Source organism: Euprymna scolopes, chromosome 10 (genome assembly GCF_053919585.1).
Source record: "Euprymna scolopes isolate OS-2025 chromosome 10, ASM5391958v1, whole genome shotgun sequence".
NCBI lineage: Eukaryota > Metazoa > Mollusca > Cephalopoda > Sepiida > Sepiolidae > Euprymna > Euprymna scolopes.
Window position 1 is genome coordinate 31,955,720 of NC_136491.1, and position 18,191 is coordinate 31,973,910.

General features: G+C 35.7%; 1 protein-coding gene and 1 pseudogene across 4 annotated transcripts in view; both read right to left on the reverse strand.

Annotated features, from left to right (window-relative positions):
- Positions 1 to 6,480: 6,480 nt before the first annotated feature.
- The window catches only part of LOC145285916 (chitinase-3-like protein 1), a 47,937-nt gene continuing 36,226 nt past the window's right edge, over positions 6,481 to 18,191 (reverse strand). For all 4 annotated transcript variants that reach the window (XM_080134408.1, XM_080134407.1, XM_080134409.1 and 1 more), the window contains 3 exons: positions 12,205 to 12,458; positions 8,504 to 8,544; positions 6,481 to 6,994 (listed from right to left, as the gene is read on the reverse strand). In XM_080134408.1, coding sequence (XP_079990534.1) covers positions 6,798 to 6,994; positions 8,504 to 8,544; positions 12,205 to 12,458 — 492 coding nt within the window. In that variant the 3' untranslated portion in view covers positions 6,481 to 6,797. The remainder of the gene's footprint in view (positions 6,995 to 8,503; positions 8,545 to 12,204; positions 12,459 to 18,191) is intronic.
- On the reverse strand, positions 11,388 to 11,505 carry LOC145286829 (5S ribosomal RNA; annotated as a pseudogene).

The window sequence follows — 18,191 nt, forward strand, 5'->3', positions numbered from 1 at the left end:
GAAAATTTCAAATAAATTGGTAACGTAAAAATATGGTTTTATTCGTTTGGAACGAACCAAATTTACATTTATATATATATATATATATATATATATATATATATATATATATATATGTGTGTGTGTGTGTGTGTGTGTGTGTGTGCGTGTGTGCATATGTGCGTGTGTGTGTATAAATATTATGTGACTGGTTTCCTAATGTAGCGTTGCTTAATGATAATACTTCATGTAGGTACATATCAACATTTCAATTACAAGCGTGCCAGACCCTTAAATTATTTTAGTTAACCGTTTTCGGATGTGTAATTATTAATTACACAAAGTGTACTCACCTTTATCCAATTGGTGGTAAATTGTGTTTCTGTTCGCTTAGTTTAGTATTAAACGGTGACGCCTGAGATGGCGTTGAGGCGTAAGGAGGGGATGACTTCTTCCTTAATTTAGCTAAGTTATTTATGCTAGCCACTCCTTCGACGTTTTTCAATGAGCGCCGTTATTGATTAGAGATGTGTCGGTTTATAGTAAGTAGAGTTATTGATGTTTTGGTGTATCGGGACTAGTCTGCATCCTTTCACCTCTTACTTCGGTTCATTTATTAATTAATTAAGCTATTGGTAATGAGGAGTTATGAATTGTGGTGTTGCTACTATGGAGGGATCGCTATTTGCTTTTTACAATTTATTTGAAGCATAGCTACCAAGGTATTTGCAACTTATAGTCGATTCTACTTTTACATTAAATAATTTTTCACGGTCCTTAAAACTAAACATATATAACAGGGTGAAGTTAAGGAACTATATTTTTAGGTGTTTTCTGTCGTACATAAGTTCACATTTTCCTCATTATTATGATTGTTGGGAATTGTAGATTCGTATACAATATTATTGCCAAGCACTTGTTTATTAAGAGCAATTGTCCTCGATTATCCAATTACATATGGCGGTATTATTTCTGATGTTATTAATTATTTTTTTGTCTTGATTTTTAGCGTTAACGTTCCCGCTCTTATTAGTTTCATTATAGCTTGTAAACATTTTATGTTATGTTTCCTTGTTATAATTTGCCTATAATCGATATCGCAATAACTGATCTTAACATTGCTCTTATTTATAACTTCGAAAAGTGTACTGTCCCTATTAATTTAAAGAATACCGATTGGTATAATTACTTCGCTGTTGTATGATGCGTTAAACAAATTGTCGTTGCGATTTCTATTGAATTTATTTGGATTTGTTTTTTTTTTCCACGCATATTAGATTATTATTTAATTTATTTAAAATTTATTGGATTTAAAAACTATTTTACTTTCCATATTAATTATTTCTGTAAAAAATACGGTAAATAAGCACTTTTTAAAAATCAAAAACATACGAAAACAAACATATTTATTTAAACAAACAGCTTACGGATATTTTTATTTATTATATTTACAACTATTTTACTTTCATATTATTTATTTCTATAAAAATCAGTTTACAGATGTTCTTATGTTTTGACCTCCAAATTTATCGGGGTTCTTCAGAATAAGTAACACTGTTTACTTCCGCTAAGTTTCAAAACCGGAAGTCGCTTGGATCAGTAAGTACTTCAGATCAGCGATTATCCTTCAGTTAATTGTTTTGGGGCAGTTTGATACTTTATTTATGCTATATTGCTGGAATTTTAGGCTAGTGATTTCCTTGAAAATTGTGGGTGACTAATTTGAATATTTATTCTTGTATAATGCGATGTTATTTGGGTATGATTTATAGGTTTCGTTGTTTGAGTTAAAAAGCTATATCCATGGAAATTTAGCCCTGCGTCGATCATATCACGTTTCTCAATTGTACTACATAAGTAAGTAAAACGCTAAATGTTTCTTCCAGTGCAATAGTGAGAACTATTGTCTTTGCAGGGGAACCAGCCCCCCCCCCCGAGAAGAGGGAAGGGGGAGCTGGTAGTGATGCCTCTTGGTATATAGGGTTGCCCATACATGGACCAGATACTGATTGCCACAAGGACAATGGTCTTTGATTGCAGCATCTTCCGGAACAGATACTACACTTTGAGGTATTAAATCTTTTATTCATGCTAAAATTACAATGGAGGTTCAAACTGTACAAAAAAATTAGGCAGGATCTGATTTCTATATTAATACTAAGACCAGGAAGTAATGGGTTTATTGCGATATTTTTTGTGTTCTTTTGTTGGTTGCAAGTATGACGCGATAGATCATCAATAAAATTAAGTTGCGTACGCGATGCTCATTAGATACCGTTTCTCTTCTCACTTATAAAAGTCCTTATGACGCCGTCTTTGGATAGCAACGAAAAGAAAGACGATAGCATGAATTTCTGACCCTCTAACGCGATACACATCATCTCTTCATGAACGTTTCTAATGATATCGGTAATTAAAAAAAATGCGTACAACTTTTTCTTGACGCTCTCTCTCTCTCTCTCTCTCTCTCTCTCTCTCTCTCTCTCTCTCTCTCTCTCCAACTCTCTCTCTATCTCTTTCTCTCTCTTACTCTTTCATTCTTTCTCTCTCTCTCTCTCTCGCTTTTCTCTCTCTCTCGCTTTTCTCTCTCTCTCTCTCTCTCTCTCTCTCTCTCTCTCTGTTTCTCTCACTCTCTCTATCTCTTTCTCTTTCTCTCACTTTTTCTCTCTCTCACTCTTGTATATCTCTTTCTCTCTCTCACTCTCTTTCATTCTTTCTCTCTCTCACTTTTTTCTCTCTCTCTCTCACTATCTCTTTCTCTCTCTCGCTCTCCCTCTCTCTTTCATTCTTTCTCTCTCTCTCACTTTTTTCTCCATCTCTCTCTCTCACTTTTTTTTTTCTCTCTCTCTATTGTCTTTGCTCTAGTAATATTAAGATCAAGAAATGCTGGGTTTATTGCTACAATTTTTGTGTTCTTTTATTGGGTGAAGTATGACGTAATAACTCATGAATAAAATAAAATTTACTCCAGTACAGAACAGATGCTACAACTTGCTCTTAGATCGATGATCAAGAAAATGTATTTTAGTTAAAGTTTGGAACCAAAATACAGATGAAAAAAAAACAAAAAAAAACTCACCCTCCCGAATAATTTGTTTCTACTGACCATAAGAGAATGGTTATAACAAAAACAAACCAAAACAAAAAGCACGCTTATATTTGTCTGAGGCAATGCCAAAAAAAAAAAAAAAGGGTGGGTGTGTCTTGAGTAGTTTATGATTTTTATCTGGCAGGCACATACAGACGACTGCCCTTTATGTAGTAGAATAAAACTCCGTTAATCTTGTGGATTGCTAGTTTGCACATCAAATATAAGAAAAGTTGAATGAATAAAAAAAATGGAGGAATAAACAGAGCAATCGTAGTAGTCGTCATCTTAGTAGTAGTGGTAAGAGGAGGAAAAGGAGAAAGATAAGATAATGACGTAAATAAAACAAATTGTAAATAATGCGTCAATCTGTAAACGGTCGACTGTACATTTAGTTACCATAACAACAAGGGTTTCGGTTTGATGACGTAATTAATTCAGCGGCATCAGCGTTTCTTTTTACCGTAACTGACATGGAGATTCTTGAAATCCAGCTAATGTCTTTCAAATTGAAGCAATATATACGCGCGAGCTGTAGTGGCCGAAATTGTATGTAAATTATAAATGCCAGACATATCTATATATCTGTAAAAGTAAACGTGTCTGTCTGTGTGTGCGTGTGTGTGTGTGTGTGTGTGTACATTTCCCTACGCAATAACTCTGTCAATTTTTAGTCTACAGACTAGAAATTTGATATACAGGGTACTGAGATTTGGGATAATCTTTGTAATCTGTTTTTGGCCAGAAATTAAGCTATTAAGGTGTCAAAGTTCAACGATTTGACCTTTGAGAACTTTACCAAACTCCTCCAACACTTTTGGGTATAAACACTTGAAATTTTAGATATAGGTTCCTTGGACATGGATCTAACTTAATAACTTGAGTTGAGCCAAAAACAATAAATGTTAAGGGGTCATAATAGAGGTCAAAGTTTTTTAAAAAAATTGACCTCTGCGGTCTCTTCCAAATTACTCAGACAATTTCATGTCTAAATATTTGAAATTTTAGAGAAAGGGTATTCAGAGGTAGGGCAAGCTTTTTCATCAGTTTGGGTCGAAAATTTTTAGTTACCAATATATAAATGTATGTATGTATGTATGTTTGCATGTCTGCCTTAAACTTTCAATAGAGGTGATGAATTTTACCAAGATCAGTATCCTTTTAAAGTTCGACCTTTCATACAACAAATATCGAAAAATTGGCTAAAAACATTAATATCTTCCCTTTCAACTAGGCACTTTTCTACAGGGAGGGGTCACTTTTTTCGCCGATATTTTTGAAAGCTATCCTCTCCTTTAGATTGTCTAGCCTTAATTTAAAAAAATGTCGTTTCCGGTTTGGCGATGGTTGTAACAGCCTAAACGTTAGGTTTTACTCCTTTGCGATACGAGTTCGAGCCTGCCTTCCTACTACCACTTTTTTTTTTTTTGCTTAACATACACATCCAAACACTTGGGCAACGCTGGGCTGAAATGCTAGTAATCTATAAAGTGAAAATGCCTTTGTGTGTGTGTGTGTGTGTGTGTGTGTGTGTGTGTGTACACTTTCCTACCAAATAACTCTGTCAATTTTCGGTCTACAAACTCGGAATTTGACATACGGGGTATTGAGATTTGGGAATATCTTTTTAATCGGGTTTCGGCCAGAAATTTTGCTGTTAACGAGTCAAAGTTCCACGATTTGACCTTTGAGAACTCCTCCGCCAATTTTGGGTCTAAACACTTGAAATTTTAGATATAGATTAGTGGACATGGATCTAACTTAATAATTTGATTTGAGCCCAAAACAATAAATGTTAAGGGATCATAATAGGGGTCAAATTTTAAAAAAATTGATCGTTTTTTTTTTTTTTTTGCTCAACATACACCTTCAAACACCCGGGCAACGCCGAGCTGAAATGCTTATATATATATATATATATATATATATATATATATATATATATATATATATATATATATATATATATATATGGTGGGGATGTTAGATATATATAAAATTAAATTGCAGTCATAATGAAATATTTAGCATATGGAATAGTGGATAAGCATGGAAATAGACTAGTAGAAACAATAATGCAAACCAACAGATATTGATCTGACAAAAATAAGTAAGAGTTCACCGGGTAGTCGTCAGTTTGTGAAATAATAATAGGAATGAATATTTTGCATATTGGTACTGTCGGGAAAACAGGTAACAGAAATAGAATACCCCCCCCCAAAAAAAAAACGACTGGAGTCAAGTAACTACCAGAGTAAAAAATCTGTCGGCATCTAGGGACCTCTGCGGTGAAAGGATGGGATTTTAACTGTAGGCGGGTAAGCCGAGAGTATTTTTTTCATTGAACGGTACATTTCTTTCCTTCTTCTTTTTGTTTTTTTACTCAAGATAGCTAGATAAGATGCCTCACTCCCATCTCTACGACATTGAACTTAAAACCACACTATGCTATGTACTATACCGTCTCATACTTGTAGCTTCCTTCAGTCTTGACAGACTATGGATACTCACTGTAAGGGTTGAAATTTCGTGGCAAGTGTTGCGCAATCACCAACAACACTTATCCTGAGTCGGCGTTGTTAAATACTAGTGGCAAGTGGAGGTTCAGGGCGACTGAAAGCAATGCCGAGATAAGCGGAAAGCATATACAGCGCCTGGAATTCCCAAATGGTAACCCATCTGATGCTGGTCAGGCTCAACGTTTCTTAACTTGGGTGATCTGACGAGAACTGGTGTGTCAACGTGATTATATCGTATATACTACTACTACTACTACTACTACTACTACTCTTCCTCCTCCTTCTCCTACTACTTATAATTTTTGTTTATTTAATAATATCGGTCCAGTTAAGTCTGTGAATTAATACGAAAAATCTACATAATAACATACTACGATATTTCATGTTCGCACTACTTTATAACTAGAGCTAAGACAACAGCATATTCTTTTCGCTATTTTGACTCTCGAGTGTGTATCCGTTGATATCTTATATGCTTTTATAGAGAGTGATGTGGTTCTCGGTTGATTAACTGGGTCTAACTGTGTCGTATATATACTCGAGAGTTAAAACAATGAAAAAAATGTGCTGTTTTCATAGCCATAGTTATCCAACTTTCACGCACATTATAAAATAATATCGTTTGGTCAGCAAAGATGGCGACTGGTTGTTAATCTAATGTCGCTAAGATAAAACAAACTACTACTTTAATCATTGTAAAGTGAATTATTCCGAAATCAAACGTCATCATGTCGACTAAAACTACAATTTTAAAATGAATACATTTCAAAAGGTGGCGTTCGTCTGATTGATCTGAAGAATATTCTGCTGACAATTGTGTGTTACAGTAAAACAATATTTATTATTTTTAAAAAGAATTAATTTGTTGCATAAATAAATTAAATAAAGAAGACACATATTCGTTTTATTTATTTGAAGAATATTTTTACAAAAGAAGAGCCATTTTTTTTTTTTTTGGTTCTAATAGTATTAGTCTTGACAAGCATTTATTATTGCAAAAAGAAATGTCATTAACAGTAAATATTACAGATTGATATGAAAAGCACCGCAAAATTGCCTCGGGTCTCACTAGATTATGATATTTCTTGTTTTTATTTTAAAAAAAGATACAGAATGGATATACATATGAAAATCGTACAGGGATGCAGGTGTCAAACATGTTTTCTTTAAGTCTTGATGCAGTCGGAATCTCATGACTACATCGTCATTCTTTAACAGTCGCCATTCCCGGGTGACCGACAGTTTCTCACTAAACTGGACCATACCATATTTCGTGGACATTCGTTCAAGAAATAATTACCATTCATGCAAAATACGAAGTGATGGCAAGACACGTTACTCGCATAAACACCAAAGGGGCGAGATTTGCAGAATTCATTCTTTAGGTCAAAACCCGTCTCAGGGTTCACTGAAAAAAACAAAAAAAAACAAAACAAAACAAAAAACGAGGTTTTATGACGTATGAAAAATAATATTTCGATAGACTTGAAAACCATTAAAATATAATGGGAAATATATGATAATGCACATCTGAGATGCTTATTTTAAAACGGAATATGATTAAAAAGAGACATGATCTTAATTTGCACCGGTAATTACCCACAATAAATTTACACCGGTAATTATATATACTCACAATAAGAATACGAATAGAAAAGAGCATATTGCTTCCACCACCACCCTAAGTAAAGTTATGCGATAATGTACATCTCTGCTTATTATTGATCACAATTTTATAAAAAATGGAGCTTCATTGGATGAATATCTCGGAAAACACGGCTATACAATCATATATATATATATATATATATATATATATATATATATATATATATATATATATATATATATATATATGTTGGATGTGATAACGAATGGCTGCACATATGCAAACATATTTACCTCATAATGGCTACACATATGCAAACATAATCACCTCATCAGGCCAAGAATATCCACGATATCTCGTGGATATTCTTGGCCTGATGAGGTGATTTTCCCTGGCAGGGTGGTCACTGAAACATGTTTGCATATGTGTAGTCATTAGTTATCACATCCAATATATTTATATTGCTCTGTATAAACATTGAGCACTCTTTGGTTGACACATTTCGGTTTTGCTTAAATAATACTACCAATAATATAATATAATATATATATAATATATATATATATATATATATATATATATATATATATACATATTATATATATATATATATACTAGCTGGCAACCCGATCGTATAATACGCTTAAACATGATATTTTAATGTATGCAGATTGCGTATGTATTATTATAGAATCAATCCTCTATTGAATATTATGTTTTACGAGGAATAATTTGCCGGCGGATTAATTCGCAATAAATAAATAAATAAAAATAAAAAAATATATAAAAATAAACAATAATAATGATAATTTTGTCTGTCAAATTCCGTCTGTGTTTGTTTACAATATCACGTCAGCTGATATTTTGATATTTGGGCTTGACGATGAATGCCCTGGAAAAGCCACTCTAGTTTTAAAATATGCAAGCGAAGAAATAATTTGAGACGATTTTAAATGGTACCTTTTCTTTTATCGTAAATTGAACTAATTAATAAGAAAAAATGAAAATAAAATGGTGAGGTACACCCGGTCTTAAACAGGGGAGCATTCGATCTGTCGTCTCAAATCTATTCATTTCATTACAAAACGATCTTATATTACTGCTTCTATATAAACTTACACCGATAGTTTTTCGTCATTCCACAATACGTTTCATTGTGGTGTTTATTTTATCTCTAGGACGGCAAGAAATAAGTGTTTATAAATTATTATACTAGTACCTTCCATAACTAAAAATTTACGGTTTTAATAAAATAGCTTTCGAGTAACTGTAACGGTAATATACTCTTTATAAAACTCGTTTAAATACCTGTTGTGGTTGTGTGAAGTACTCCCGGTTCGGTAGGTGGTCTACAAATAAAATATGGCACGATTTAAACAAAGCTAAAGAAGATGACAAATGGTGGACAAGAAAAGACAGTAAAATAATACCAAGAACGGATGACATTTTTTAAAATTATTATTTGTTTGTCCTCACTAAAACCTATTGTCACTTAAACGCAAGGGGCTGCTGTAATAGAGACCAGATTTACAGGGAAGAGTTGGACCGCAAAATGTTTGTTCACATTACATTTGAATTTCTGCATGTTGGTACGGTCAGGGAAGAAGTGAGCAGGAGCGGAGTTCAAAAGCAAGCAGTCCGAGGAAAGAACCTATCTGATTAGAAAGACTTTTATCATCTAGAGACATCTGTTGTGAAGTGGTGGAATTTTGCTGCCAGTTGAGTCGGCTGGAATTATTTTCGTTGAGGTATTAGAAGTACAGTATGTTCATTAGAGCACATTCCATGAAAGTACTTGTAAAATAAGCAACACTGCGGCGATGCGACAGAGACTGATGCTTGGCAAACTGTGCGAGATCTAAAAGAAAATCTTCCTTGTAACTCTGTCTAAGAGAGAGAGAGAGAGAGAGAGAGAGAGAGAGAGAGAGAGAGAGAGAGAGAGAGAGAGAGAGGGGGAGTGGGAGGGGGAGGGGGGTATAATAGTTTGTGCACCAGCACAGATGTGGTAACAATATTCAATACACGGACGAATGGTAGCCTTATATAGATATAGATATAGATATAAATATAGATATATTATATTATATTATATATTATATTATAATATTATATATTAATATTATATATCATATTATATTATATATATATTATATTATATATATATTATATTATATTATATAGATATAGGTTACTTATAGATGTGAATAGTGTTTTGTGTGTGTGTTTTTCTAATTTGCTTATCATTTTGTTCAAGTTGAAAGTGTGGCGTCCTACTGGATGCCAAACATTCACCCGCTTTCTAATACATTCCAACCGAGAGATCGTTTTAAGATTCTAATCGTCCCCTTTAAGTTCAACGTTTTCTGAATTGCCTCTCTTGCATTTAATAAACCAGCTATATTTATCGGGTAGTTTTTTAAAATTCTTTTGCAGGAGTTCGGTTGCTCTATAATTATTAGAATAGTGGAAATCTTCCTAAGATTCCAATTTCTTTTCATGTCATACGTAAGACCTTGGTATTTCGTTATCTTTTTCTTCATCAGCTTTGTTTATCCCAGCATCATTATGGGCACTAACTTCTACTAAGGTTGCTTCTTTATCCTTCTTGGCCCATATCACAATGTAAGGTATAATAGCTCCATTTTGTGGAAATGAGAACGCCATAATGGATGGTATATGACTTATTTCCAACTTTTCTTTCTAGTATATATCTCCTAGACTTTCTACTGCATTTGATATCTCGGTTGTGGCATAAGATGTGTTACCATTTACGTTTCACGTTTTAATATGTGTCAATTCTAAATGGTGCCTTTAACGATTAAAATAATATTTCAAACTGAAGTGAGATTTACCGAATAGCAATTCTTTTTTATAGGCTTACAATTTATTCTGAACTCCACTTTAGTATTTTATATTATTCTAGTATTCTAGTACACAGATTCCCCAAAAGGAAACACTTGTAAATCGCAATGACCAAATTTTGTAACAGCATGATGAGGTGTTGTTCTTCGATTACCACAAATTATCCAGACAGTAACGCATCACGTATACAACTTGAAATTCGGCGGTAGACGTTAAGCAGCGATTCATTTTATCTCCCATCTCTCTCTCTCTCTTTATATATATATATATAGGCTGTTCTTGTGAAAATTTTCAAACGACATAATGTTTGAATTTGTCTAAATGGTCTTGAAACAATTGTAACTAACAATGAAATACACTTTTTGTTGCTGTCAACCCATTCTTGTAAGTTTTGGTTTTTGTTAAAACAGTATATATATATATATATATATATATATATATATATATATATATATATATATATATATATATATATATATACAATACTGTTTCGCTGTACCACAGCTCATCAGTGCGGCTAGACACCTCAAGCCAGGATCGAAACCCGATCGCCCAAACGACAGTCGGGGCTTCTAACCGTTGCACTATACGGCTTCTGCTATGCGGGCAGCAGTGAATTAACAATCTTTTGACATTATCCTAATACCTAAGCTCAATTGGTTTACAGAAAGAGCATCGCTTTGTACGCTAATGATAATTTGTATACCACTTCTCAAATGCTCGACCTAAGATAGGGAGCATTATATATATATATATATATATATATATATATATATATATATAGAGAGAGAGAGAGAGAGAGAGGGGGGGGGAGAGACGCATTCCCTTAACTTCTTCAGACATTTGTACACATTTATTTTTGTACCTATGTATTTATTACTGCGCACACAATATCCGACCTAAAATGAACCTTTTGAGTGTTGCGGGAAATAAATGCCTTCTTTTTATGCTTTAGATTTACGTATTTTTTTGTATGTAACAGAAATGATCAAGCTTACACAAACTGCACACTCTTCATACTTATATCTACATAATAAATATGTTATATTATCTTTTTAAATAATAATATCTATCCTAACCACGTGTAAAATATATACGTATACGTTTTCTTTCTTTTTTTTTTTTAACAAAGGAGTAACCCACTTATTACCGAATAACACTTCTTTTTATAGTGTGTGCAGTAAGCACCAACCCTATTCAGGGTTTAACCAGCTTCCTCCGAAGGAAGAAGTTTCATGGGAGTATGAAATTCACAAGCGGTCCCCAGTCGCATATATGATGACGACGTTAGGTTTTTGTAACATTTTGCAGGGTGGTGTCGACGTCCTCCGACATACAGCACCTGGACTTCCCAAATTGGTCACCCATTTTAGTAATGACCAGCTCAACGTTGCTTAACTTTGGTGTTCTGACGGGAACCGGTGTGTCAACGTGATTATGCCGTATTTCTTTTCTTTTTATAGGCCTATTATTATCAAATACTTTCATATTTTCATACTTATATCTACATAAATTCCATCCCAGAGACTAATCAGTTACTAACCATTTGTAAAATTTACCAACCAATACAATTTTATTGCTATACTAGAAGGACGCCCGGCGTTATGCGGTCGTAAAATATGCATAATTATTATATTTTAATTAATACAAGAACTGAGACATGTGCATGCGAATATTATGGTTTTTGTAAACAGTTCACTTTTGTAAGTAAAATAAAAATACTCGAGCTGAGATCGAAACCAAAACATAAAGACCGTGAGTAAAGTCCGATAACCATTAGACAAGCTTGAGACGACGTTTACAAACTGTTTTCAAACAATCTTATTTTTGACATAAAACGCTGTAATATTTCACTGCCGCGCATGCGCAGTCGTGAAACAGTTGGTAAGTAAATAAAAATCCAATGACCCCCACGTACCAATTTTTTAAAAAATTGACTCTTAGCACCCCATTTTTTTTTCGGATATAAAACCGATTAAAATTTTTCCACATATCTGAATACACTATATACCAAATTTCAAGTCTGTAGATTAAAAATTCATTGAATATATAGGTTGAGAAGTGTCCTCACACATACACATATTCTCACTTTTATAGATAGATAGATAGATAGATAGATAGATAGATAGATAGATAGATATACCTACACTTGTTTATTCATAGCTCGGTTGATGGCCTTCATCAACGGGTACTTGCCACGTCCACAGACTCCTTTGTAATCGTCCATATCGATCGCCCATATCATTATACCGGACAATTTCTTTTGAAGAAGCCACTCCACTTTAGTGACAACACTTTCCTGGTCTTCATAGCCAACCCATTGATCATCTTTAACCATGTAAGGCACTTTCTGTTCTGGGATGTAAACTCTCTTACCGTTCGTCATCAGCTTCTGGCATAGCTGATAATGATAAAAATGATTATGATTCTTGATAAACTGGACAAAAGAAGCACGCAGGTACCTAGTTCAGAAAACCAGGAAACTAATGATCATGAACAACGGATTGCCGCTTCCCGAAAGACGATATTAAAAAACTCTATGCAAACAGATAAGAAGAAGGGAGCTGACTGGTAATTATTAAAAATTGCGTCGTTCAGCAATCAGTTTGTCCCTTGGAAAGCGGTAGCAGACAGACGGATAATAGGAAAATCTAACCGTCGACTGAAGAGTAATAAATAGTAATTGTCTGTATTTTTGAGATGAGGTGTTTTCATTGATTGAGATTGTCGGGCTGACTTCCTCATCTTGGTTGTTAGAGTCACAACGTTTCGGCCGTTTTGCCCTTCGGCCTTCATCAGGTGTTTTGTATCGAACTGGGGAACCTTTTGTTGGGAGTCTCGAACCCAACTCTTTATTATTATTACGGGGGTACCGTGTTCGGACAAAACAGAGAATCAGCAACTATGTCTCAGAGTCTAGCTGGAGTCCGAACACGGTACCCCCGTAATAATAATAAAGGGTTGGGTTCGAGACTCCTACCAAACGGTTCCCCAGTTCGATACAAAACACCTGATGAAGGCCGGAGGGAAAAACGGCCGAAACGTTGTGACTATAACAACCAAGATGAGGAAGTCAGTCCAACAATCTCAATCAATGTCAATGTATAAATGTAATTTCTTATATTTAGCAGACAAATACGAACATTTTATAATCTCGACTTTTAACTTAAATGAGATTTAATAATACAAAGAGAAAGAGGTGTTTATTCATTGTTCATTTTTGTTTTACGGCATATCAACCCTTTTCATGTTATTTAATGCCGAATTCAGTGATTTTGAAGAAAAACTTTTTATTAGAATCTTTTTTGTATTTTTTCAAGTCGGTTTCTGTTTAACCCATAGTTGAGATCCTAAGAGTTACTGCCACTCCGGGTCAGAGTGGACCTGGAAGCAATGGCAAGTAAAGGAAGGCTCCACACTCTCTAAAGCCCGTAAGCTATGGCCTCACCATCGGATATAGGTTAAGGTCATAATCAGGACCGAAAGAAATGTTTAAGAAACGTTTGAAATAATTAAAAACATAACATTTTCAAATGTTATTGTTATATAACTGTTATGTTTTCACCCACAAGCAATCAAGAAACCAAAGAAATTCTTTTTATACATACATGCACGGGTCTCTGTGCGGGCTCTATTTTCCACAAGCCTTTCTCCTCGCCGTCGTTTAATGTGGTCGTGGTTGTCTCATCTGTTTAACTAGACGATAGACTACTCGTGCATGAAAAACACAAGAAGACTTTGATAAGTTTTTCAAGATTTTATTGGAGAGAATTTATGGGAAAAGGGACTAATTATTAGGACAACAGCATATTCTTTTCGCTGTTTTCACTCTCGAGTGTGTATCCGTTGATATCTTACATGCTTTTATATAGAGCCATGTGGTTCTCTGTTGATTAACTGTTTCTGTGTCGGATATATACTCGAGAGTCAAAACAATGAAAAGAATATTCTCTTGTCATAACCCTACTAATCACTAATGCTTAACTTTTAAAACTTATGTATCCATTTTTTTTTTGCGGACTGTTATCTTCATTATTGTTGTTGTTTCACCATGTTTCGGCCAATTCATCCTTTGGCCTTCTTCAGAAGTTGTTTAGACAACAAAAATTATGGAAGGCAGTAATTACTGAGGATACAGTTACGAGACTCAGCATTCCTATCCCTCGCTCGAAAACGTGAGCCACTTCCAGTTGTCTGATCTAGCTGAAAGTTTGCATATGCAATGGCTTATATCTCTACAAATTACAGCTCTTAACTAATTGTGGTTTCTGTTTTACAGGTGTTTGAACTGAGTCAGGTGTGAAATGGAGCCAGTTGAATGTCGAGCAGTAATCCGGTTTTTGTATTTGAAAGAACGCACACCACAGGAGACTTTTAATGAAATGAAAGAAACTTATGGTGATAATGCCCTATCCTATGACCTTCTAAAACGCTGGCATCGTGAATTCAAATATGGCCGGAAGTCTGTGGAAACAGCTCCCAGACCTGGTCGCCCTCTTCTGCCATTGATGAGGCATCTGTCCGTCAAGTTGAGGCTGCCATTTTGGAAGATCGGCGCATTACTATTCGCCAAATAGCTCAAGATGTCAAGATTAGTACAGGGTCTGTGGAAACTATCATTCATGACCATTTGCATATGCATAAGGTGTCTGCCAGATGGATTCCCAGGTTGCTCACACTATTCCAGAAACTATAACGCGTCGAGTGCTCGAGGATGAATTTGAACATGTGCCAAGAAGATGAGTCAAAGTTTTTCAAAAGACTGATTACACAGGATGAAACCTGGGTCCATCACTATGATCCAAAGACCAAAGCCCAGTCAATGCAGTGGAAGCACTTGGACTCACCACCTCCAAAAAAAGGCAAGGGTGCAGCCCTCCGCTGGCAAGGTCATGCTCACAGTCTTCTGGGACCAGGACGGAGTAGTGATGACAGATTTCCTGGCAAAGAGTACCACAATTACAGGAGCCTAAAATGCTTCACTTTTGTGGAAATTAAGGGAAGCTATCAAAATCAAGAAGCGGGGCAAGATCAGCAAAGGTACCCTCCTCCTGCAGGACAACGCTCCGGTCCACAACTCGTATGTCGCCAGATCAGAAGCACGGGCGTGTGGTTATGAAATCCTACCCCATCCTCCCTACTCTCCTGGCCTTGCACCCTCTGACTTTCACATCTTCCCAGCCATGAAGTTGTTTTTGAAAGGAAAGCGTTTCCCAGATGATGTAGCCTTGATTTCTGAAGTCACGTCGTGGTTGGAGGACCAACCTGGGGTTTTCTACAAAAACGGTCTCCAGAGCTGCATCAAACGATGGGAGAAATGCATAGCTCTGGGTGGTTCCTATGTAGAGAAAGACTAATAACTTTGCCCGTTGAACGCCGCCCACTCACGTCACTCGTTTTGGAGTACAATTCCGTTTGCAGCTATGTTATTCCTTATTGTTTTCTGTGACTGTGCATATCTTGTTTAAATAAACTTTTTTTTAATCAACATCGGTGTTCGAGTTGCTTTATATCAACAAACAAGCAAGATCTACAGCAATACAAAAAATCTGTTGCCAGGGACGCTGGGAAAATGGTGGGATCGTTCTACCGCTCCAGAAGATATCTCACTACTGATGCAATTCTCTATCTGTATAAAAACCAAGTACGTCCAAGGATGGAGTACTGCTGCCACATCTAGGCAGGAGCTGCTAAAAACAGCCTATCCTGCCTTGACAGACTACAAAATAGACTTCGTGATTTTTTTTCTTTGTTTTATCGCTATTTCCATGGCAGGTGCTCGTCTGAGCTCCAATCCCTCGTCTCCCCCCCTCGCCAATCTTTCACGAGAAACACTCGTCTGGCTGAAACTACTGTCAACAATTTTCCCCACTCTTTATCTGTGCCTAAATCCAAACGTAGATTCCATGAACAAAGCTTCTTTCTTAGAACTGCACGCCAGTGGAACTCTATGCCACTTGCCTGTTTCCCACCTGACTAAAACTTGGACGTCTTCAAGTCCAACATAAACAAACTCCTGACAAACCGCCCCCTTAAGTAAGACACTCTATCAAAACCCCCAATACTAATGATTACTACAATACTATCTCATTGATTACTGTACACGCAATAACCCTTATCCCTGAGTGGCCTTCGGGCCTTGATAAGTGGTTACCTCCATGTAAAAAAAAATAATACACATGTATAAGGGCTTATATACATATCGATGTGATTATAGATTCTCTCATTCATCCTTATCCGATAATGGCCCCTGGGTGATGAACCCCTCCAAGTAAAAAAAAAAAAAAAAAAAAATGAGTGCGCGTGTATTGTACCTGTATGTAATACAGGGGGACCCCCCCCCAAAAAAAAAACGGGCCCTAACTCTAATTAGGCCCCGTTTCTTAGTGTTTTGTTCGAATGAATTGAAACTTTGGTCATAACTAGTTTATTATATTCAAAAGATCTGCCTTGACAGAGTACAAAATAGACTTCGTGGCTTAGTGGGGGATGCCCTTTTCTCTACCCTGCAACCTCTCTCTCACAGAAGAGATGTTGCGAGCCTATCCTTGTTTTATCGTTATTTCCATGGCAGGTGCTCCTCTGAACTCCAATCTCTGGCCTCCCCCTCGCCAATCTTTCACGAAAAACACCCGTCTAGCTGAATCCACTGTGAAAAATTTCCCCCACTCTATATCTGTGCCTAAATCAAAACGCGGATTTCATGAACAAAGCTTCTTTCTTAGAACTGCACGCCTGTGTAACTCTGTTCCGTCTGCCTGCTTCCCACCGGACTACAACTTGGATGTCTTCAAGTCCAATGTTAACAAATTCCTAATGAACCGCCCCCTTTAAGTAAACACTTCATCAAATCTCCACACTAACGTAATGTACTTGCAATAACCCTTATCCCTGAGTGGCTTCCGGGCCTTGATAAGTGGTGATCACTGTGTAAAAAAAAAAGCATCAAAACACTAGGGTCTTTGGCCTTTTTTTCTCCATTGACTGTAAAATGCTCAGAAAAAACAATAGAATGTCCTCTTTTTTTTGGGTCACCCTGTACTTCGAAATTCTCATATATTTTGTTTGATTAGATTTTACTATTCTCACTAAGTGATTTTCTTGAGCGTTAAATAAACGCTTTCTCACACCTTGGTATTTATTTATTATATCATATTTACCATACTGCATAATTACGTTGACACATCTATTCTCGTTAGATCGTCGAAGTTAATCAACTTTAAGCCTGGCCAATATGAGATAATTAACCATAACCAGACGCTACATGCAAGAACTTAAAAAAAAAATAGCGTTATCATCTCCCCTAGGGTGAATGGCGTTTTTATTTCTTTAACTTGGGATATACATGATTATTCTTACAAAAAATCGATGTATGAATAATCATGTTTGATCTGGATACCTTCAAAGGAGGAAGTTACTAGGAAATATTGAATTCAAAAGCAGTATCCATTCGCATGTATATCCAGGCCAGGGAAAATGACGAGGTAAGTTTTTGTAGTTTTTTTTTTTCTGCAAGGTTGGATTTATCTCACTGGCCTCGCATATACAGCGTCTGGTATTCCCAAATAGCTGCATTTGCTATCAATGCTCAGACCACTCATTTTCTTAAAAGCATTCATTGTTTTCTTTATCAGAATGGAGCGATCCTCTTTTTAGCCAGTCTTTAGAGCATTTTTGGGTGACTTCGTCCAGAAAATACTTGCCATGCTGTTGGTTGGCTCATTCTTCTATTTTTTTTTTATTTTTATTTATTTATTTATTCATTTGTAATGGCAGTTCCTGGTGTATTTTTAGCGACTCTTTAGGGCTATTTCTGTAGTAGACTTGTTTTCTGATCTGTCTTATTTGGAAGACAATCTTGTAATGACCAGAATCAACGTTGCTTAACCAGAATTATCTCGTAAGGACCAGAATCAACGTTGTTAAGCAGAATTATCTCGTAAGGACCAGACTCAACGTTGTTTAAGTAGAATTATCTCGTGATGATCAGAATCAATGTTGTTTAAGCAGAATTATCTCGTCATGACCAGACTAAACGTTGCTTAACCAGAATTATCTCGTAATGACCAGACTCAATGTTGCTTAACTTCATCGATCTAGTTAGAATTAGTGTAATAACGTCATCATGCTTGTA